The sequence below is a fragment of the Littorina saxatilis genome, linkage group LG8 (genome assembly GCF_037325665.1).
Source record: "Littorina saxatilis isolate snail1 linkage group LG8, US_GU_Lsax_2.0, whole genome shotgun sequence".
Classification (NCBI taxonomy): domain Eukaryota; kingdom Metazoa; phylum Mollusca; class Gastropoda; order Littorinimorpha; family Littorinidae; genus Littorina; species Littorina saxatilis.
In genome coordinates this window covers 56,273,207-56,297,402 of record NC_090252.1, presented here as the reverse complement: position 1 = coordinate 56,297,402, position 24,196 = coordinate 56,273,207, and the positions used below count along the sequence as shown (strand labels likewise).

The 24,196-nt window shown below is 43.6% G+C and overlaps 1 protein-coding gene across 1 annotated transcript in view; it reads left to right on the top strand.

The window, feature by feature from the left end:
• The window catches only part of LOC138974751 (cubilin-like), a 52,801-nt gene that overhangs the window by 27,656 nt on the left and 949 nt on the right, over nucleotides 1-24,196 (top strand). The window contains exons 2-10 of the mRNA XM_070347477.1: nucleotides 9,389-9,479; nucleotides 12,382-12,515; nucleotides 14,099-14,251; nucleotides 14,713-14,806; nucleotides 16,426-16,550; nucleotides 18,045-18,209; nucleotides 19,297-19,381; nucleotides 19,916-20,040; nucleotides 22,382-22,522. Coding sequence (XP_070203578.1) covers nucleotides 9,389-9,479; nucleotides 12,382-12,515; nucleotides 14,099-14,251; nucleotides 14,713-14,806; nucleotides 16,426-16,550; nucleotides 18,045-18,209; nucleotides 19,297-19,381; nucleotides 19,916-20,040; nucleotides 22,382-22,522 — 1,113 coding nt within the window. The remainder of the gene's footprint in view (nucleotides 1-9,388; nucleotides 9,480-12,381; nucleotides 12,516-14,098; nucleotides 14,252-14,712; nucleotides 14,807-16,425; nucleotides 16,551-18,044; nucleotides 18,210-19,296; nucleotides 19,382-19,915; nucleotides 20,041-22,381; nucleotides 22,523-24,196) is intronic.

Here is a 24,196-nt window from a genome sequence, read left to right as displayed (position 1 = left end):
AGAGAGAGAGAGAGAGAGAGAGAAAGAAAGAGAGAGAGAGAGAAAGAAAGAGATAGAGAGAGAGAGAGAGAGAGAGAGAGAGAGAGAGAGGAGGGGATGATGATGACCCTTTATTTTTTTTTTACAAGGATAGAGGTTTAAGGCTACGTAGTACATGTGTACAAGCTAACAAGAAAAAGAAAGAAAAAAAGGAAAAGAGATAGAGGGAGATGGCAGGTACAAAGATTGGGGGGATAGTTTGGAGACACAGAGAGAGGGAGATGGAGATGGACAGAGAGAGAGAGAGATAGAGAGAGAGAGGGAGAGAGAGAGAGAGAGATAGACAGAGACAAAGAGAGAGAGAGAGAGAGAGACAGAGAGAGAGGGAGAGAGAGATGGACAGAGAGAGAGAGAGAGAGACAGGGAGAGAGAGATAGACAGAGACAGAGACAGAGAGAGGGAGAGATGGACAGAGTCACAGAGAGAGAGAGAGAGAGAGAGAGAGAGAGACAGAGACACAGAGAGAGAGACACAGAGAGAGACACAGAGAGACAGAGAGAGAGAGAGAGAGAGAGAGAGAGAGAGAGAGAGAGAGAGAGAGAGAGAGAGAGAAAGGGGATAGACACACAGAGCGGGAGAGAAACTGCTCGTCAAAGAATTGAATTCAAGAAAACCACAAGGGTGTGAACTCAGAAGAGCGGACGAGAGGGGGAGAGCAAAGCTGATGCTTGTTTGCTCCCGGGTGTGATCGAGCAGGCAGTTTGGGAAAGAGAACTGTGTGTTTTAAAGACTCTTTCCTTCCTGTCTACACCCTTTTGTAGATCTCTGTAGACCCGTTCAGGTTAATGCAGAGAATAACAGCATCGTAACTTCTTCTTAGGCACATGCAAGTCAAGTCATCGAAGCCAAACTCCAGGGTTCTTGTCACGTTCCTCCACATAAAACAGGAGCATTCGTGCTTCCTCTTAGACGCGTACATCAAACAATGTCACACGCTTTCCTTCTTTGCCACTACTAAAGCAAACGTGTGCAAGATTGTATGTTACACGCTTTGGAGCATGTGAAATCGTCCCTCCAAAAGCCCCAAAATGCACACACGACTTTTATTTCTTCTGCTGTTGTCGTTTCTTCTCTTTACAAATTCTTCAACGCTGAGAATACTGAGAACGGCATCCCAGACGACAGTACTGTTTCCATACGCGAGTTTAGCTGCCCTTGGAAAGTGGCTCGCTCAGGAGGCCTGTTAGTCTGAAACTAGAAGGACAGAGTTCTGAACATTGATGACAAAGACCCCGAAAAGAACAAACATTTCGCGGATGCAGACACAGAAAGACGTCATGAAGAATGCGATGCTTCAAAAGATACAGACTGTGACGATGACTGTGACGTCATTCACATATACCGAGACGTCATTCATAGTTGTTCGTTCACTTCCGTAGTAGATCTCTCCACAATGGCTGCTCCTGTGGTTAGGTTTGTCAAGCTTGAGTACGCAAAACGTGTTTGTTCTCTCCTCTGTTGAAGCTGTGAGACATAAATGCTATTCCGACTTGGTCGTGTGACAGAGTTTTCTTCCACACTCGATTAGCTGATGTCTAACGAAGCCGTCAGGCTGAGTTAGACAATCAACGTAATCTCGTGTGGAAGAAAACGTCTGTCACACGACCAAGTCTGAATAGCAGGTATTACACAGATCGAGACAGTCATTGTTCTCCGAGACCGCTATCATAATTTTTGGTTAAAAACGCAAATAACGTATATTAAAGGTCCTTTATACCGAAATCGCCATTTGACCATTAAAATGCAGAGTATATTATCTACAAATATCAACAATACACCCCCTTTCGATCAGGAAAGACGAAGCCAGTGTAGCCGTTTGAAAATTCATTGTAGTATTCCAGCGTAGTACTCATAGTAGGATACATCCTTATTTGGAAAATGCCAAGCGCAAAACTCCTCTCAAATCCCGTGCATTTCGTGCGTTTAAAAAAAAGCTTGGACAGCGCTCCAGTGTCAAACTGTTGCTGCACTTGTTTGGGCGTGGCTATAAGCATAGTGACATGAATTTGATTGGTCAGTATTTTTAGGCAAAGCACATGTTCTCAGCAAACAGAAAACAAAATATTGGAAGCGTGAGTCACGCTACCCAAAAATAAAATCTTTGTTTACATATATTTTTTTTTCTATAACTTTTTTCCCCATGGTTCATTCATCATTTGACATAATTTTGTATCGAAATCTAACCATAAGATTATTGAAAAAAAGCAAAAATGTAGACGACCACCTTTAACAGTATCGCTGCTTTATGTGCGTACTGAGAATTTATTCTGAATAAGATTTGCGGATTGGAAAGGTGTCGTTTGCGAAGTTAATACAGCTAGATATTCCCTCTCTGCACAGACAGAAGACATGCCGTTGGAGTGTTGTCCTTTGTCTTAATGGAGGGATGCTCCGACTGCATCGGATCTGTTGTGTTTTACGAGGTTGTCTACACTTGGTTTAAGCGTGTTTATTCAAATTCTCATACACACGTTTCAAACAATAACACGTCTACACTTACAGGAAGACTCTCTTAAAGGTACATTCCGTCTCGGGGATGGCCATCTTGAACACGCGGCCAGTACAACTGGCCTTGACACGGAACGATTCAATCGGATCTCAGTCATCTGAAAGAGGGAAATCCAAACGCAATCCGCCTTGTTCGATTTTATGGGCTTGGACGATAGAGAAAAATAAGAAAAGCAAAAGCTGGAGTCCAGTCTGGACGAAACTGCTATCAAGAACGCAGAATTGATTTTTTCTGAGTTTTTTTTAGCCGTAAGCGCCATTTCTCATTTCGAATTTCTCATAACTGCTGTTCACCGCAGTGAAACCAACAAAGGGGCCTCACTCTGGAAGAGTTTCCTGCTCCGATAAACATGGCGCTTACGGCTAAAAAAAACTCAGAAAAAAATAATTCTGCGTTCTTGATAGCAGTTTCGTCCAGACTGGACTCCAGCTTTTGCTTTTCTTATTTTTCTCTATCGTCCAAGCCCATAAAATCGAACAAGGCGGATTGCGTTTGGATTTCCCTCTTTCAGATGACTGAGATTGCCCCCCTTGAATCGTTCCGTGTCAAGGCCAGTTGTACTGGCGGCGTGTTCAAGATGGGGGATGGCTAACAACATTGGTAGAGCACGGGACTTGAGATCCGCGTGTTCAAGATGGGGGATGGCTAACAACATTGGTAGAGCACGGGACTTGAGATCCGCGTGTTGAAGATGGGAGATGGCTAACAACATTGGTACAGCACGGGACTTGAGATCCGCGTGTTCAAGATGGGGGATGGCTAACAACATTGGTAGAGCACGGGACTTGAGATCCGCGTGTTCAAGATGGGGGATGGCTAACAACATTGGTAGAGCACGGGACTTGAGATCCGCGTGTTCAAGATGGGGGATGGCTAACAACATTGGTAGAGCACGGGACTTGAGATCGGCGTGTTGAAGATGGGGGATGGCTAACAACATTGGTAGAGCACGGGACTTGAGATCCGCGTGTTCAAGATGGGGGATGGCTAACAACATTGGTAGAGCACGGGACTTGAGATCCGCGTGTTCAAGATGGGGGATGGCTAACAACATTGGTACAGCACGGGACTTGAGATCCGCGTGTTCAAGATGGGGGATGGCTAACAACATTGGTAGAGCACGGGACTTGAGATCGGCGTGTTGAAGATGGGGGATGGCTAACAACATTGGTAGAGCACGGGACTTGAGATCGGCGTGTTGAAGATGGGGGATGGCTAACAACATTGGTAGAGCACGGGACTTGAGATCGGCGTGTTCAAGATGGGGGATGGCTAACAGCATTGGTAGAGCACGGGACTTGAGATCCGCGTGTTGAAGATGGGGGATGGCTAACAACATTGGTAGAGCATGGGACTTGAGATCCGCGTGTTCAAGATGGGGGATGGCTAACAACATTGGTAGAGCACGGGACTTGAGATCCGCGTGTTGAAGATGGGGGATGGCTAACAACATTGGTAGAGCACGGGACTTGAGATCCGCGTGTTGAAGATGGGGGATGGCTAACAACATTGGTAGAGCACGGGACTTGAGATCGGCGTGTTGAAGATGGGGGATGGCTAACAACATTGGTAGAGCATGGGACTTGAGATCCGCGTGTTCAAGATGGGGGATGGCTAACAACATTGGTACAGCACGGGACTTGAGATCCGCGTGTTCAAGATGGGGGATGGCTAACAACATTGGTAGAGCACGGGACTTGAGATCCGCGTGTTCAAGATGGGGGATGGCTAACAACATTGGTACAGCACGGGACTTGAGATCGGCGTGTTGAAGATGGGGGATGGCTAACAACATTGGTAGAGCACGGGACTTGAGATCCGCGTGTTCAAGATGGGGGATGGCTAACAACATTGGTAGAGCACGGGACTTGAGATCCGCGTGTTCAAGATGGGGGATGGCTAACAACATTGGTAGAGCACGGGACTTGAGATCCGCGTGTTCAAGATGGGGGATGGCTAACAACATTGGTAGAGCACGGGACTTGAGATCCGCGTGTTGAAGATGGGGGATGGCTAACAACATTGGTAGAGCACGGGACTTGAGATCCGCGTGTTGAAGATGGGGGATGGCTAACAACATTGGTACAGCACGGGACTTGAGATCCGCGAGTCATGGGCTCCGATCCGGAGCGGGACGAGCCAACTTTCTGTGAGGATTCAGAGACGGTTACAGAAAGATCGCTTTTATCCCAAGTAAAAACCTTGACAGATTAGTTGTGGGTTAAATGATGGTTTGCGAGGAAAGGAACAAAACACAGAAATGCTTCAGCCAAGGAAACAAAGGTGCAAGCAAACACGCAAAACAGACTTCAAACAAATCAAGACAGGTTATTAAATGGACATTTCATCTTGACAATAAATGCAAACATTCATAAGTACATCGACCCAATTGGTCTTAAGGCTAAGAGTGGCAAGGAATGTTGGTCCAAAAATGTGTTTTGGATGTACGAACACATCCATCCGGTGTACGAATCAGATTACACTGAAACAGCTGACACACTGTACTTTGTCTCACACATAAACTCACGGAAAGCAGCTAGGCTGTTCGTTGTTGGTACGTGTCTGAGTGGCGGAAAGCTCATATTTCACGCAAGATCCCGAACAGAGGTCTGTGGTGGTTAACCCGATCTCTTACACGAAAGAAATGCATCTTTAAATGCACACTCATGCTCGTATAAACAATACGGCACCATCTCAGATCTGACCAGGACATAGGACAGGCCATCCCTCCGCTTGGTCACACACAAAAAAGTAACTTCGTAAACGCCATTAATTCATACAAAATTCAACTGGCCACAGCAAGCAGTGACGGTGTTGATTTTTGGTGTGTGACCAAGTGGAGGGATTTGTTTGTACGTGTCCAAATGGCGGAAAGGTAGCTCTTATTCCACGCAAAATCCCCAACAGAGGTCTGTACTGGTTAACCCGATCGCGTACACGAGAAGAAATGCATCTTTAAAAAACGAGAAATAGAAAAGCCGTAAAAATCGATGAAGGGAACTTGAGATTGTTACCCCGCTTTGTGCTGGCACTCACCTCTGTGAATGCGGTTTCCTCTGACAAGTCTAACCCCCCGCTGTTTCTTCTGTTGCACTTGCGCCCTCCGGACATGCCGTTTTTACATTTAGTCAAGTTCAAGTTCAAGTTTGTATAAGTCCATAACCCATGGGGGCATGTTGAACAATAAATACAATCAATACAATCATGATATATGCTAATATAGTAAATAAAAAAAAAATAAAAAAAAAAAATTATGAAAAACTGTTACAAATTCTATTAATAAAGTCGAAAGTATTCTTTAGCAATTTCTTAGTAGCAAACAACTTTTTAAATTTAAGTGCATTAGGTTTTTTCCAATAGTAAGGTGGTAACAACTCAGCTCTTTCTTCTTTGAAAAAATCACAGACAAATAAATAATGGAATTCATCACCTATGTCTTGTGATACACATTTGGTGCAGGTTCTTTCTGACCTGAGGGGGGCGGGGAGAGCGAGAGAGAAGAAGAGAGGGTGGTGATTGAGAGAGAGGGAGAGAGAGTGGGGGGGGGGGGGGGGGGGGGGCGGGGGTTGGGGGGAGGGGGGCGGGGAGAGCGAGAGAGAAGAAGAGAGGGGGGTGATTGAGAGAGAGAGACAGAGAGAGAAAGAGAGAGAGAAAGAGAAAGAGAGAGAGAAAGAGAGAAAGAAAGAGAGAGAGAAAGAAAGAGAGAGAGAGTGAAAGAGAGAGAGACAGAGAGAGAGAGAGAGAGTTAAAAAGAGAGAGAGTGAAATAGAGAGAGAGAGTGAGAGGGGGGGGGGTGGCATGAAAAACTCGGCATTCAATCCAATTAATAGTAGCTCATATATCTTAGAACCGAGAACGACGATTCTTTCATCCAACCGAACGGAATTCTTTAAAAGAACGCCGTCGTATTGAACTCCGTGTGTTAGGGGTACATAATTACGATTAAAGACATCAGACATCAGACGTCCTGAAAAAGCTCTCACGAGGAATCAGGTCAACGTTAACTATCACTCTGGATGTAGGTGCTGTTTTGTAGATCGAATGAGATGTGTGTCGTTTGGGTGACCGAGATTCTCCCCCACCCAGGACAGCAAAGGCGAGGTGGTAGTGGAGGGGGAGAGACGGGGGCGTGGGGGCATATCGATCGACAGTGTTCCTGCTGTCCACGTGACAGTGCCTGGTAGGGTACTGACAATGCAAAAACACTGTTTGATGGTCTCTAACCCTAGAGGAAGCTCTATTGTCCATCTTGTTCCAGACAGGAAAGGATTCCTTGTGGGAAGTAATTCGCGAAGATGATCGACAAAGAAAGAAAGCACTGTAGGAGAGGAATACGTGACGACCTGACCTAATTTTCTTTTTGTCGGACTTGGATTATAAGGAGTTTTTTCCCATCGTTTTTGTAAGAACCTATACGCTTTCTTTTGGGTATTATTCTCATTGTGTTTAATTTAATACCACATCTCACCTGAACTGATGAACCCGCAAAGCACTCTGCCGTTTATCTCTTGTTTTGTGCTCAACCTGCTCTCTGTCCCTGAAGCGATGTAGAAAAACTGATCGAAATGTATTTTTCTCGTCCAAAATCTTGATCGTGTGAGGTTTTTGATGGGAAGACGGATGGGGTTTGACGTTTGGAAAAGATTGCTTCAGAGTCCACATGTCTCTCTGTTTCTGTCTCTGTCTGTCTGTCTGTCTGTCTCTGTCCCTTTGTCTCTGTCTGTCTATGTCTGTCTCTCTGTCTCTGTCTCTCTCTCTCTCTCTCTCTCTCTCTCTCTCTCTCTCTCTCTCTCACTCTCTTGTTATTACTTAATGTCTTGGTGATATAATGTTTTGTGTAGTTCTAAGGAGCCACTTTTGAAATATTAACATGATACTTCATGATGTAATACAGTATTGTATATTTGTTCCTATCTAACGCCATTTAGTTGATTGCTAATGATTGTTATGTAATGAGTTAGGTGTTACTATTGTTCCGTCACGGGCAAGGGTTGATTGTAAAAAGAAAACAGCAATTGCTTATATCATTTCCCACGTAAATAAAACATAATCGTATCTTATATCTTTCTTGCTCAGTTGATCTTTCTACCACCCCCCCCCCCCCCCACCCCCTCTCTGCTGGTTCTCTTTCCTTTCACTGAGGCTAATGAAACAGATGTAATTCCGCCCCAACTTTCTTGATTTCTTAACGCATAGGTACACACCAAAATAATTGTGTTTTCTGTTAACACATTTTTCCTGCACGTTTCCAACAGTCATTTTTAAATAAGCCACGTTTACGTTCTAATTAATGATTCGTTTGAAGGGGCGTTAACCAGAATAACCGTAAAATTAATATTAAAAGTCCTACGGTTTTTAGCCAATTAGGGACTTGAGTGTTTGTCCGCTTTCAGCCAGAATAACCAACATGCTAATGACATGTTGCACGTTCTAAAGTTTGTTGCTTTGTTCCTTCACCAGATTACCAGAACCCCCTTTCCATTTTATTCCAAGGGGTAAAAACACTAGCGTTTTTCGCGCACAAAATCAGCCAGTGTTGCGTAGAAATTGCAGCTGTAAAGCAGGTGAGCGCGAGTTCGTATGGCCATGTAATGAAGATTTACGTCCTCTAAGACCTCCATTGCAAAGGGAGATAATTAGATAACCTTGTAATGACTGCCGCCAGCTGCCTCCCTTGAACTCGTCAGAAGGGACAGGTTGTTCGATCATTGCATTATTTGTCATTTTGTTGTTGTTTTTGTGCGTATTTTGTTTTTTTTATTGTTCACCCACCTAAGTTTAAAAAAAAACAGAGGCTCAAGTGCCCTTCTTGTTTTTGCGCACGCACGTCCGCAATCACGCGCGCACGCATGAACACATAAACTCACACAAAAGCACACACAACAAACACACACACACACACACACACACACACACACAGAGGCAGAGCTATGGTTTAAAGGAACATCGAAGCTTGGAAATGCATACAGTCCAGTAGCAAGATGACCGTGTGTGTGAGTGAGTGTGTGTGTGTGTGTGTGGAGGCGGTCGTGACAGGGGTTTGGAAATTGCTATTGAACGTGACACTTGAAGCGCTGTGTGGCAGAGCACACTCATTTCCTCCTACATCTGCCCCCTGCAACGACCCAGAAAAAAATCAAGGAATAGTTTCCATATTCTGCATTCTCTCTCATTTATAACACTTCTTTCTTGTATTTTGCAAGCACAGATCGAAGCTCCTATGCGAACATTGGGGCCAGTTCCAAAAGCATTGTTGTGGTTGTAAAGCTTGCAAAATGTTATGATTTACATTGTGCTCCAAGAGATAATTAATACGTTCTCGTGTAAACCAACGTGTAAACCAACGTGTAAACCCCTACAAACCAGATCAAGCTTTTACATGGGATAAAGGAATCGTTTTCAAGGAAACGCTTTCGTTCTGTCTGACTGTTTCTCTGCCTATTTGTCTATGTCTGTCTGTCTGTCTGTCTGTCTGTCTGTCTGTCTCTCTCTCTCTCTCTCTGTATATGTTCCAAGGACAGGTTGGAAGATTAGGCTAAGCCTAAAACCTTTATCCTTATGTAATAAAGTTCTGAGTTCTGAGTTCTCTCTCTCTCTCTCTCTCTCTCTCTCTCTCTCTCTCTCTCTCTCTCTCTCTCTCTCTCTCTCTCTCTCTCTCTCTCTCTCTCTCTCTCTCTCTCTCTCTCTCGTGTGTTTGCTTATGCCACGACCCTCGTATAATGAAATTTGGTTCCATCTCTTTCTCCGGCCAAAGGCTTATCTAGCCTACAGACCGTACATATGATATGATAAAGGATAATACCTATACCTGATGGTGTGTTATAATGCTGTGTGTTCCAGGTGAAGCATGCGGCCGACGTCTGAAGTACCTAACGGCTGCCGACTCCATGGCTTTACTGACGTCACCCAGTTATCCCAACGACTATGAAAAGTGAGTGCTAAAAGCCGAACATCCGTCTCCAGGAGAACAAGCTTGTTACAGTAGAAGGCCATAGAGCTAAATTTAGCGTTGCTAGCACGAGAAACTAGAGCTATATCTGCCGCACGCCGATGTTGGCCTGTAATGGATGACGTTCTGAACTAACCTTTTACATTTTGTCAAGTTTTGACTAAATGTTTTAACATAGAGGGGGAATCGAGACGAGAGTCGTGGTGTATGTGTGTGTGTGTGTGTGTCTGTCTGTCTGTCTGTGCGTGTGTGTGTTCAGAGCGATTCAGACCAAACTGCTTGACCGATCTTTATGAAATTTGACATGAGAGTTCCTGGGAATGATATCCCCGGAATTGTTTTTCTTTTTTTCGATAAATACTTTTGATGATATGTCATATCCGGCTTTTTGTAAAAGTTGACGCGGCACTGTCACACCCTCATTTTTCAATCAAATTGATTGAAATTTTTGTAAAGCAATCTTCGACAAAGGCCGGACTTCGGTATTGCATTTCAGCTTGGTGGCTTAAAAATTAATTAATGACTTTGGTCATTAAAAATCTGAAAATTGTAATAATTTTTTTTCATATAAAACGATCCAAATTTACGTTCATCTTATTCTACATCATTTCCTGATTCCAAAAACATATAAATATGTTATATTTGGATTAAAAACAAGCTTTGAAAATTAAAAATATAAAAATTATGATCAAAATTAAATTTCCGAAATCGATTTAAAAACAATTTCATCTTATTCCTTGTCCGTTCCTGATTCCAAAAACATATAGATATGATATGTTTGGATTAAAAACACGCTCAGAAAGTTAAAACGAAGAGAGGTACAGAAAAGCGTGCTCTGCAGCACAGCGAAACCACTACCGCGCTGAACAGGCTCGTCAGTTTCACTCCGTTATACACAAGCGGCGGACTACGGTCATTGTGAAAAAATGCAGTGCGTTCAGTTTCATTCTGTGAGTTCCACAGCTTGACTAAATGTAGTACTTTCGCCTTACGCGACTTGTTATATCTCTGTTACTCCCACTCATTTATTTCTTCTACATTTAGAATGCTTTTCTCCGTTTGTGATTTGTGACCCTCCACCACGAAAAGAGTCGCATGTCACCTTTGCATGATTTTCATATTTTTACATTTTCCTAAAGAGTTTTTTATGCTCTATCCAGTGGTGAAACCCGTTTCAGAAAAGAGCAAAAACTGTTTGAGTTATAAGCCTGTGACTAAGGTGACCCTCACACTGTTACCAGACACTCTCCGGACTTATATCAAGCCTAGCGCAGAACCGCGCGAGGTGACATGCGACTCATTTCGTGGTGGAGGGTCACATATGATGTCCTGAAAATAGAGAGGTTTTCGATGAGGCATTACCTTTTTTAGCCAAACATTTTAGCACTGATAGTTAGTGGAACCAAACAGCCAGTAAAATAGTTCGCCTTGCGGCTTTGTTCATTGTGTTGACGTCATGTGTTTAAAGTCAGGTAGCTTCAACTTTACAACATATTTAACATTGCAGTGTTTTGTAACGTCATTACCTTTATGACGTTAAAAGTTTTCCGGCTGTATGCATGAAAGTGACTGGTAGGGTACTCGCTGACAAAGCTAGTTTATTTTAGTATAGTTTAGCATGGAAAGTATTGAGAAGTGCCATGTACTTTGTTAAAATATCATTACGTTGCGACATAATTATAAGCAACGGACTCTGCTCCTGGGTGTAAAATCTCGTATCTTTAACCCTTTCGTTGCCCGTAGGACATCCTGGGTAACTCGCTTTAACGGGCAACAAACCGTTTAATAAACAACAAAGAAGAAGAACAACAACAAACAAACAAGGTGTGTGTAGGATGTATTCATGTATGCATGAAGAGCACACTGTAAGTTGTCAATTCAGAGAAACAAGTATGTACACATCTTTACTGGCGGCGAACAGGTTAAGCGAGCGTGTATACAATAATGCTCGAGTACTGCCACGTCCATCAATCAATCAATCAATATGAGGCTTATATCGCGCGTATTCCGTGGGTACAGTTCTAAGCGCAGGGATTTTTTAAATTTTTTAAATTTTTTTTATATTTTATTTATAATGCTTATGTTTGTTTGTTGTTTGATCCGACAGTAGAGACATCCAGATTTGCCTTCGTCAAAAGTTCGTGAGTTCCGATGTTCGCGAGTTTGTTGAAGTGGTGACGTCACATCCCGTCACGGTCACCACTTTCTAATTTCGGTCCAGATCTACGCGAAGTTCTTCGTGCGTTCGTCTGTTTTTCGAAACAGTGATGACGAGTAGTGTTATATATGACGAGTCTTTTTTATCGGAATATTCCAGACATCTGAATATGCTGGGTACACAAGCAACACTGATTTTTTTTTCGATTTTTAGATTCATTCCTGTAAAATCTCCCAACTCTAAAACAAATAGGTCTAGTGGAAACAAGTGTCTTGTGCAAGAGAGATCAAGGGAGATAATTGGCAGGATATGTCGCCCGTCGACTCAAGTTCTGAGTTTTGTGTAGGTATCCGTGTTCATGCACTACGCCTCCAAAATGAACAGTTTACAGATGCACAGTCCACAGAAGCGTCGTAAAGATATTAAACTTTAACACTGCGCACATAAAACATATTTTTAACATTATGAAAAGGACTAAAAGTACTCACGAAGATTGCTGATTGAGGTTCGTCAAACATGCCTTTTTCACCACGCAGATCCCGATCTTCGGCAAGCAGTGGTGAGCGCCAAAAACCAAGCGCATGCGCATTGAGGCACAAAGTTAAAAATAGAGAGGAAATCCCCACCACCGACGAATGTTCGTCTGACGAAGGTTGAATCTGGATGTCCCTTATATTAACTTAGTACTGTTCTTTGTGATGACGTCATTACTCTGTGACGTCACAGCAACGAGCACTGCCAGTGGGTGCTGACGGCCCCGGAAGGTTTCCGTGACCCTATCGTCCAGCTGGAGAGTGTGGCCACTGACCTGGTCAACTGGGACAACGGCGACTGTGAGGACTACCTCGCTGTCTATGATGGTAGGTTCTTGTACAGGGTGACCACATACCCCCCCCCCCCCCCCCCCCCCCCCCCCCGCCAAATGCCACCCCCTTGTAATTCTGCCATTTCTTTTATGTAATATGAATTATTCATGACAGCATTGACAAGCATCCGTATGTATGATATTCGTTATGGCTGGGGAAAACGCAGATCATGTTCCAATGCCAGTGTATCCATAGAAGTCTGATTTGGAACACATTCGTATTCTGTTGTTCACTTGACCTTTACGGCATCCGCAATTACGATTTATGTGGTGACCTTTTCTTCCTTGTCCTAGATAATGGACCACAGCATTTAAGTTGGAAATAAGACCCGAACAATAACCACCACCACCCTGAAAGCAAACGCACAAATGATAACAACGGCAGCAGCCATAAGAAAAGAATACGTTCCAGACTATAGAATCGACATTTTGCTGTGATATGATAATTGGCCGCCAGAAGGCAGTAAAAAAACGCCCCCCCCCCCCCAAAAAAAAAAAAAAAAAAGGCTAGCAAGCACAGAACAATTCGTGGAATTATCATTTACTTGGACAGGATTTTCAGTGTTTGCTTAGTAGGCCTACGTACATATAGACAATTACAAACAGAAGCAAGAACAACAACAACAAATCTCAAAATCACTAGAATAGCTCATACTACCGTGCAACCCCCCCCCCCCCCTCACGCACTCCCTTTTTTAAGACCCCTCCCCCATTTTAAAACTCCCTCCCTTTTAAGACGCTGTTTTCTCAGATTTTCTGATCATAACATCAGTAAATTTACACCCATTTTAAGACTCCCTCCCTTTTACAGGGCCTAGCATTGTAAGCCGTTCGGCTTACTTTACGCCGAAATAACATCGCCAGTACGCGGAACTCGATTTGGTGTACGCCGAAATGCAAAAACCTGTTATTCCCAAACGGTAAACCCAAACAGTCCCAGCTTTCGTTTTGTGCGCTGTTCGGTTCAATTCTCAATCGGTTTGACAGTTTGCTTGAGCACGCACTTCCTCTGGCATCGCGCGAGCTTGCTTTGTGCCGGTGTTTTGTGGCTCTGGACTTGAAATAATGTCTCGAAGCGACATTGTTGAACGTGGTCAGCCATTCAGTGACAAAGAATCCAGGTATTCCTGGAAGTGGGAATGGCACTTTCAGGCCAAATGACACAAGATTGTCAGTTTTCTTGTTCTCTGTCTGTGTTTTGCTTGTTGGTGAAGGCATAATTTAGTTGCTCAATCTTCTTTGAGGAGGGGGGGGGGGGGGTGTGTGTGTGTAATTTTAGGTAAAAAATCGCAATTTTTTTTCTCTCTATTTACAGAGTTTTTTTTTCTATTTCACCACTATTTATATTTATATTTCTTTTTTTCCCCACCTGGGGCCAGACCCCCGCCTTTGTAAGCTGAACTCACTTTTTCCAATGCTAGGCCCTGCTTTTAAGACGCTGTTTTCTCAGATTTTCTGATCATAACATCAGTAAATGTATCCTCATTTTAAGACTCCCTCCTTTTTAAGACCCGATTTTCTCAGATTTGTAGAGGTGTTAAAAGGGGAGTTCCCCTGGACCTGGTATGTGTGTTTCAGGGCTGGACAGCACCAAGCCGCTGCTGAAGAAGTGGTGTGGGAAGGAAAAAGCCGTCATCAGGTCAAGCGGCAAGACTGTCCTGGTGGTCTTCCACACCGACTCTCATCTCACCAGTCGCGGCTTCGCTCTCAAGTACTACTCCATGCAGAAATGTACGTCAACATCTTATCACACTCTAAGGCCTAAAACAAAAATAGGTGTGGTTACGGTAACCCGACCTACCCTATTTTTAGGGGCCGATCCTATAACTTTTTATTACATTTGTCAAAAAAAAAAAAAAAAAAAAAACCGAGTGCAAAGAACGCAATGAAAGCGAAAGCGCCCGTGTCGCACACTTATTTCCCTGTCAAGTAGGTTTAATTTGTACACATTAGAAAAAAAAGTTAAAAAAAAAATGATTGCCTACCTACCTACCCTATTTTTTTGGGCTATGTTACCGTAACCACACCTATATTTTTTTGTGTGCCTAAACTGAAATGTTCCACTTATGAACACGCTTTGTGTAACTAGTTTTGAACACTGTGTGATCAGTACTGCTTGTTCCCTTTAGTCATTATCTTTCTCCTGTTCGTTTTTTAAAATAAAATAAAAAAAAACCTGTCTGTTTCCGCAGATTCAAGCAAGTGTGACCCGGAAAGGACCGTCAATTTAGAAACGTCCTTCAACCCGATCTTTGTTGACCTTCCCAGCTACACCGGTATCGACAAGTAAGTGAAATATTTAGACATAGAAAACTTTATAATCATCAATAGAGAAATTCAGACGTCGTGTATATATCAGTATCAGACAACATACCGTCACGCTCATAAGAACAATACCTAACTCAGTGTTAGGCATTTCTGCAGTGAGACTGCAGGGGAGGCTACTGGAAGGGTACCTGTCATGTGTTAGAGAGTATAAACTCTCAGACCAACGGAAATCATCGCCACGGTTACGTGAGCAAAACTGCCGTTCTCGTGTCTGAGTTAGACACCTTTCCGTTTTGACACATACAAACTTGTTTGGAGAATTTAAAGGTATGCTAATGCCTTTTCGGGGTTGTTATGCATTTGTGCTGATTGAAAATGTTGCTGTCAGCTCTTTACCTCACGCGTATACTGATGTCAACCACTCGAGATAGGCAGTTTGAAATTCATAACTAAAATCAGATGGGCAGATTGTTCAGAAACCAAAGAAGTTATTTGCGTTTTTTCAAAACTCTAAAATAAATGACATAGGCAGTTATCTTATGAGCGTGACGATACCAAGTAGCACGTAAGAACGTAAAACATTAGAATCTTTTGCATGCACACCAAACACACGACCAATAAACATCACCGCAAGTTCTTTATGCTAATTATTCAAGTCGTATGGAGGCTAAAACCCGTAAACGAGTCAAGTCATTATAGATTAAAATAATCAATTACCAAATATATCTCTCCATATCCCCCCTCCCATCTCTCTCCCTCATTCTCTCATTTGGCAAACATGCTTCTTCTAACCTGATAAGTAAGGGGTTTGCAACACAAATAATTTTGCGATTCGTTCCGACATGGAATCAACAGGAAGCCGAGAGAGTGCAGCCGCTCCAAACGTCATGTTGTCTGTTCTAGTTAAAGTTAAGGCAACATTATATATTATGTTTATGGTAACCCGACCGACCCTAGTTGATGCTGTCTAACTGTCCAAGCCATAGTATGACAAGAGAAAAACAACGACTATGACACTAACGAAGATAATATTGAGGATGATAATGAAGAAAACAACCATGACACTAACGGAGATTATAATGAGGACGATGATGAAGATAACGACCATGACACTAACGAAGATTATAATGAGGACGATGATGAAGATAACGACCATGACACTAACGAAGATAATATTGAGGATGATAATGAAGAAAACAACCATGACACTAACGGAGATTATAATGAGGATGATAATGAAGAAAACAACCATGACACTAACGGAGATTATAATGAGGACGATGATGAAGATAACGACCATGACACTAACGAAGATTATAATGAGGACGATGATGAAGACAGTGACTGTGACACTTAACGTAGTTGCTATGATGACGGTGACAACGATGTTGATGACGACGACGACGATGACGATGATGATGATGACGATGATGATGATGATGATGATGACGACGACGATGATGATGATGATGATGATGATGATGATGATGATGATGATGATGATGATGATTGATGATGATTGATGATGATGATGATTGATGATGATGATGGATGATTGATGATGATGATGATGATGATGATGATGATGATGATGATGATGATGATGATGATGATGATGATGATGATGATGATTGCAGCGCACCAGAGCGAGTGCAGTGTCGCTACCTGTTCACGTCCAACGAGAACGACAGAGGGCTGGTGTTGACCCTGGAGCTGCACAGCGCCATAGAGTGCGAGGACGGCAACTTCACCATCTATGACGGTCAGATGCTTGAAATAAAGAATGAAATAATGTAATTTTTAATTGATTTAGACAGAAGATCACTTTCTTTAGGGCATTAAATGAGGTCCGTTGTGCTGGACTGAGGTGCACCAAGCCACCCAAAGACCGGCACAATTGGCCCAGTGGTAAGGCGTCCGCCCCGTGATCGGGAGGTCGTGGGTTCGAACCCCGGCCGGGTCATACCTAAGACTTTAACATTGGCAATCGCAATCTAGTGGCTGCTCCGCCTGGCGTCTGCCATTATGGGGTTAGTGCTAGGACTGGTTGGTCCGGTGTCAGAATAATGTGACTGGGTGAGACAGTGAAGCCTGGGCTGCGACTTCTGTCTTGTTTGTGGCGCACGTTATATGTCAAAGCAGCACCGCCCTGATATGGCCCTTCGTGGTCGGCTGGGCGTTAAGCAAACAAACAAACAAACAAACAAAGCCACCCAAATGGGTGGTTCGTAGCTCCATATAGTCGGATTGGTTGAAATAGAGATTTGTTATGATTGCAACCAATCAGACCCTTTCGCTTGTTCACACCCAGTTGATTTGCACCCAGATTCGGTTTGTGAACCTAGTCCAAATTTCCAGGTTTGTACTTTACTTTAAAGGTTTTAGAGCAGAAATTAGTTCGCAAATTGACATTGGTGTCGGGTAAAAAATTGATGTAGCAAAACTTGTCACTCTGTACAGAAAGCAAAGTGGCTGCTGAATGTCTACATGTGTCAAACATTGACAGATACTCTTGTTCCTTATCTGGGCTAGTTTACTGCATGGCTTTAACCAGGAAGGCGTTTTAAATTTGGACAGCAGTAAGTACACTACATTCCTCGGGACATGATGAAAAACATGCTTTTGTGCTGGTTCCAGGCGTGTTCAAACCTCCAAGTTACAAATACAATGGAATTCTACTTTTTAGACCTCTAAAACTCTCAGAAAATCAGATCTTATAAGGAAGGAGCCTTAAAGCGGGGTTGAAGGTACGGAGGTAATGAACAGAAACTCTAAGAAACAGGGACTTAAAAGGGCCGAAGTCTTACATGGGAGGGAAGGGGGGGGGATGGTCTTACAAGGGTGAATCCACTGTAGCGTAGGTGGCCTAGTGGTAAGGCGTCCGCCCCGTGAGCGGGAGGTCGTGGGTTCGAACCCCGGCCGGGTCATACCTAAGACTTTAAAATTGGCAATCTAGTGGCTGCTCCGCCTGGCGTCTGGCATTATGGGGTCAGTGCTAGGACTGGTTGGTCCGGTGTCAGAATAATGTGACTGGGTGAGACATGAAGCCTGTGCTGCGACTTCTGTCTTGTGTGTGGCGCACGTTAAATGTCCAAGCAGCACCGCCCTAATATCACCCTTCGTGGTGGACTGGGCGTTAAGCAAACAAACAAACAAACAAACAGTAGCGTAGTTGAGTTTTATCTAAGATATTTAGACCAAGGATATGTATCGGTTGTAGTTACCTAATGTTGTCTTCCTTTGTACTGATGCCCAGGTCCCAGCGAGTCGAGCCCTAAGATCGTGTCGTGGTGTTACGGCACCAAGCCCTTCGAGGCCATCACCACGCACAGCTCTCAGGCCCTCGTGACCTTCACCTTGCTCAGGCCCGACCTCAGCTGGCACGTGCTGCGTCTGCGTGCTGTCACCCGCTCCCTGCAAAGTCAGTGCTTCAGTGTGTGTGTGGGGGTGTATGTGTGTGTGTGTGTGTGGGGGGGGGGGCGGGGGGGGGGGGAGCACACCCGTGAGATTTGGACGGAGAAGGTTTTTGTGATTGGGTCTGGGTGTTCTTGTCACCTTGTATCCTCTTGGGAACCTTGGCGTACCCATAGCTTAGGCCTAAAAAAAAATAGGTGTGGTTACGGTAACCCGACCTACCCTATTTTTAGGGGCCGATCCTATAACTTTTTATTACATTTGTCAAAAAAACACCCAAAAAACCAAAAAAAACGAGTGCAAAAAACGCAATGAAAGCGAAAGCGCCCGTGTCGCACACTTATTTCCCTGTCAAGTAGGTTTAATTTGTACACATTAGAAAAAAAAGTTTAAAAAAAAAGTGATTGCCTACCTACCTACCCTTTTTTTTGTGGCTATGTTACCGTAACCACACCTATTTTTTTTTGTGCCTAAGAGAAATACCTAATATACTGGACTCGCAACGAAATATACAAACAAATGACAATGAACAACGTTTCGACCTAAAGGTCTTCAACAGGTTAAAAAAATGAAAACAACAATACAAATAACAAAACGACTTATCAGAGAATATGGCGATGATGTCCTCCAAGTACAAAAGAAGGGGAAAGGGAGAAAAATCAAACAGAAAAATGAGCAATGAAAAATGAAACCAAAACGAAACAAATCAGAATAATAACGCTTGAAGGGCCTGAAGTTGAAGAGAGAGAGAGAGAGAGAGAGAGAGAGAGAGAGAGAGAGAGAGAGAGAGAGAGAGAGAGAGAGAGAGAGAGAGAGAGAGAGAGACAGAGAGAGAGAGAGAGAGAGACAGAGACACAGAGAGAGAGAGAGACAGAGAGAGAGACAGAGAGAGAGAGAGACAGAGAGTGTGTCAACAATACCTACACTAAAGAAATGATAATACAAATAGCAAAAAATACTCCGTACCCATAGCTGTTAATTTAGCTTTAAATCTGTATCCTGTCTGACTTGACTGGCTCTGCCTGCAAAGGTGATTCTTGTGCTTCGGGCACTTGTTTACATATGCTGTAGTGGTCAGTTATTTTGCCTTTCAGCTGGCTGCAGTGACAACATCATTCCAACGGTGCAGGTGTCCTCAGAGCCAACCTTCATTTCTTTCCCCTACACAACCATCGTACGGTAAGTACAAATGCACTTGGTACTTTTGGCAACATGTTTAGGATCAGGATTGTATTACCTCTCATTTGTGTTTGAGGTAAGTTGTTGTTGTTGTTGTTGTTGTTGTTGTTGTTGTTGTTGTTGTTGTTGTTGAGCATACCCACGATTAACAATCGTGGGGCTACTTGCTGTGTATTCTCTACACTGCTTCGTGTATTGCAGCTGGGGGGACTGGAGAACACTAAATTGGGTACTTGTGTACACCCTGTAAAGGAATCGAACCTGGAACCCCAACATGAGAGGCATGCTCTCTAATCACAGTAATTAACATTCATCTTGTTTCACCCTTGTTTGCAAAGTGTATTTCTCGACACACGTTATCACCCTATTTTGCATAGTGGATTTCTCGTGTTTTCTTTCAGAGGCAACACTCCGTGTTCGCTAAGGCTGAGAGGGCATGCATGCACTCTAACCACAGTAATTTACACACTTATATCTCAGTGACATACGTATCTCACCCTATTTTGCATAGTGGAATTCCCGTTGTTCTTTCAGAGGCAACACTCCCTGCTCTCTAAGGCTGTGGGCCTCAGGGCGCTATCAGACGCTGAAACTGGACCTGGTCAACTCCACCAAGTCTGACCTGCAGTGCGGGGACAGGGGGCTGGAATTCTTTGATGGTCAGTTGTGTGTTCTTGTGCGCACGGTTGTTTATTTGGAGGCGGGAGAGGGGTATGCCGGTGTAACACGAAATTTTTACTCCACGAAAAATTTACTCCGGAGTAAATATTTCGTACGAAATTCTTACTCCGAGTACACTTTTCGTACGAGAAAAGAACTCCCCAAGGCACGAACAAATTACTCCCTCCACGAAATTTTTACTCCCCATTTTTACATTTAGTCAAGTTTTGACTAAATGTTTTAACGTAGAGGGGGGAATCGAGACGAGGGTCGTGGTGTATGTGCGTGTGTGTGTGTGTCTGTGTGTGTGTGTGTGTGTGTGTGTGTGTGTGTGTCTGTCTGTCTGTATGTGTGTGTGTGTAGAGCGATTCAGACTAAACTACTGGACCGATCTTTATGAAATTTGACATGAGAGTTCCTGGGTATGATATCCTCACACGTTTTTTTCATTTTTTTGATAAATGTCTTTGATGACGTCATATCCGGCTTTTCGTGAAAGTTGAGGCGGCACTGTCACGCCCTCATTTTTCAACCAAATTGGTTGAAATTTTGGTCAAGTAATGTTCGACGAAGCCCGGACTTCGGTATTGCATTTCAGCTTGGTGGCTTAAAAATTAATTAATGACTTTGGTCATTAAAAATCGGAAAATTGTAAAAAAAATAATTTTTTTATAAAACGATCCAAATTTACGTTCATCTTATTTTCCATCCTTTGCTGATTCCAAAAACATATAAATATGTTATATTTGGATTAACAACAAGCTCTGAAAATTAAATATATAAAAATTATTATCAAAATTTTTTTAACGAAATTAATTTAAAAACACTTTCATCTTATTCCTTGTCGGTTCCTGATTCCAAAAACATATAGATATGATATGTTTGGATTAAAAACACGCTCAGAAAGTTAAAACGAAGAGAGGTACAGAAAAGCGTGCTATCCTTCTAAGCGCAACTACTACCCCGCTCTTCTTGTCAATTTCACTGGCACTGCCTTTGCCACGGGCGGTGGAGTGACGATGCTACGAGTATACGGTCTTGCTGCGTTGCGTTGGGCTCAGTTTCGTTCTGTGAGTTCGACAGCTACTTGACTAAATGTTGTATTTTCGCCTTACGCGACTTGTTTTTACTTCCAGTAAAAATCTCGTACGCAAAAATGGGATGCGGGCGAAGGGATAATGCCAATAAGTGATCTCGCGCACACGAATGTCGCGCTACCCTCCCTCCACCACTTCCACCACCAAGACTAACAGGGGACAAGGCAGTAAAAATGTCGTACACCTGGCATGGGAAGTTAAATTGCTCGTGTTGGGGTGAAGTAATTTATTCGTTATTTATTCGTCAGGGGAGTAACATTTTTGTACGAAATGTTTACTCGGAACTCACCTGTCTTGGGGAGTAATTTTCTCGTGCAATGGGGGAGTGCTTTTTTCGTAAAGGGAGTAACTTTTTCGAACGAAATGTTTACTCCGGAGTAAAAATCTCGTGGGAGTAATTTTCTCGTGTTACACCGGTGCTTAGTGTAAGGTGATGTGACTTCGGTGATGGTAAGTTTGGGGTTGATGAGTGTGTGTATGAGTGGTGGGGGTGGGGGGCAGGATGGTTGGTTCTTATTGTTTATCGTTTCTTACAACAAGAAATTCCTCCGAGGTAGGAAAAACACCCCCGTCAAAGGGAAATAACCTTCTCAGTTGGTGGCAGTGAGAATGGTTATTTCCCTTTGACCATTAATATGTTCCTCTATAAGTCCTTGTATAATTTTAATCCACCAATAACTCCCTAACCGTGTGTTTGACTGGTCCCAATTTTTGTAAGGACCGTCTCAGGAATGTATAGAACCTGTTCACCAAGTTTGGTGACGATCGGTCCGTTCATTCTTGAGATCTATATGCGAACACAAACACACAAACAAACACACAAACACCCAAACAAACACATCGAGCGAAACCTATACACACCCCTATACCGGGGGTGTAATAACCAACCATGAGATAGGGGTACACGCACTCGGATGGGAAGTGGTTCAGTGAAAATAAAGCTGAGGTGAAGGAGGTAGAGAAACAAAGAATGAGTGAGAAGGGAGTTGGGGGGGGGGGGGGGGTTATTTCGCAGACACATAAAACAGATATACATTGATTAGTATTCATTGGTGTTTGAATTGCTCTTTTCATTTGCATGTGTAATGCACCATGACGATGCAACTGGTAATTTAATAACCAACAGGACAGACAACCGTAAATACAGTTGTCACTGAAGTGTCATACTCCCAAAGCGTCCTGATTGAGAATTTGTCATCAAAAACGTTTCTTATCTTCTGGTCTTCTTTGTTTGCATTTTCAGGTTACATGAAAGACAAAGCGAAGTCTCTGGGCGAGGCCTGTAAGAAGACAACTATGCGTAGCTTGACTCACAACATGGTGATCTCCCCTGGACCATCCTTTCCCAGCGATAAACCCATCCTGTTGAGAGTTGTGGCCCTTGGTAAGTATAGTTCTGCAGATTGTAGGATTGCATATGAATCTGAATACTTCTTCTTCTTCTTCGTTCACGGGCTGAAACTCCCTCGTACACTCCTGGTTTTTTCGTGTGTGCACGAGTGGGCTTTTACGTGTATGACCGGTTTTTCTCACCATTTATCCACACCAGGGCCGGACCAAGTTCGTGGAAGGGGGAGGGGGGGAGGGTTCCAACTGAAGGCAGGGGTCCGGGGGCCGCTGAGGCCCCGGTGGGGTGTAGGGGCAACGCCCCTTTGGGGGGTCTGGGGGGCAGAGCCTCCCAGAAGCCGAGAAAATTTTGCATTTGTGAGGTCATTTTTTGGTCTTTCCTTACAACTGGGAATCAAAATTACACATTTTCATAATTTGAAATAGTTTTAGAAGACCAAATAAACTAAGGGAGTTGGGGGAAAGAGCTTGAAAAGTCCACATATTTTTCTTTCTTTGAGAGGTACATCGGATGGCCGGGGGGGGGGGGGGGGGGGGGTCTAGGGTTCCGGGTCCCAGGACCCCCCCCCCCCCCCCCCCAGATCCGGCCCTGCACACAATTGGGGATAAAGCACCAGCAGATCTGCACATAAGTTGACCTGGGAGATCGGAAAAAACAGGCGCAGCCGGGATTCGAACACGCAACCTTCTGGAAAGAGAGAATGCTTACTGTCCTACAGGCAAAATATTTCGCCTCTTAAGGACATGATAATTATGTTGGATAATTTGAGTGTTTCCGCCCTCACGGCTTTTGACGAAATACACAAGTGTATGCGTGTTTAAGTGCTATCAACCATCTGCACTTATGGCAGAACGACCGAGGTCTTTTACGTGCCATTGTGGTGACACGGGGGTGGGATATGCATCATATGGCTTCCGTCTCTGGGTCTTCGCATAAAGTTGACCCGTGTCCGTCCCGGCCCGAATTCGAACCTCCTGCTTGGGAGGCAGGCGTCTTACCCACGAGACCACCCCGCCTGTCCAATCTGATTAAACAAAACAGTCTTCCTTTAAAGGCACAGTGCAGCTCACAGCCTTCGTTTTGCGTTTTTGTTGCAGCTGAGTGCATTTACAGTTCAAACATCCTCCTATGGTAGTAAAACAAACCCAAAACTAGCCAACGACGACATCTGTGAAGCTCGACAGTTTCTTGTTCACGCGAGTGCATAAATTAACCTAGTTATTACGTTGGTGTTTGGTCGGAGTTCGATTCAACTTGAGTGATTCCGGCCTCCATTTTGTTTTACACAAACTCATGAAGACGTCTGACATAGTTTGCTAAGTGACGTGTCTTTGTGTGCATGGTGTGGTGATCTACCTGATCTAAATTTAGATCCAAAAATAGGCCAAGACCAGCCGGGTCCGAGTACGAAATTAATTCGTAAAAAAATCGCAGTTCTTGACTCTTTGGGTGCAAGTCAATGAAACTTGGTAGTTCTTCTAACGGATAGCTGCCTGAGGTATGACTAAAAGCCCCAGGGGCTCCCTGCACCTGGATTTGACAAGTTCAGTACCTTTAATAGCTGTTGACTTTTTATTTTTCATTTTTCATTTTCATTACTTTATTGTCAAATCGCAGGGAAATCCCTGTCGCATTTCTCTAAGCGGTAAACTAGTAGCAAAAGAGTCGCGCTACCCGGAACAGATAAGCCACCTGCACTTCTGGCAGAAT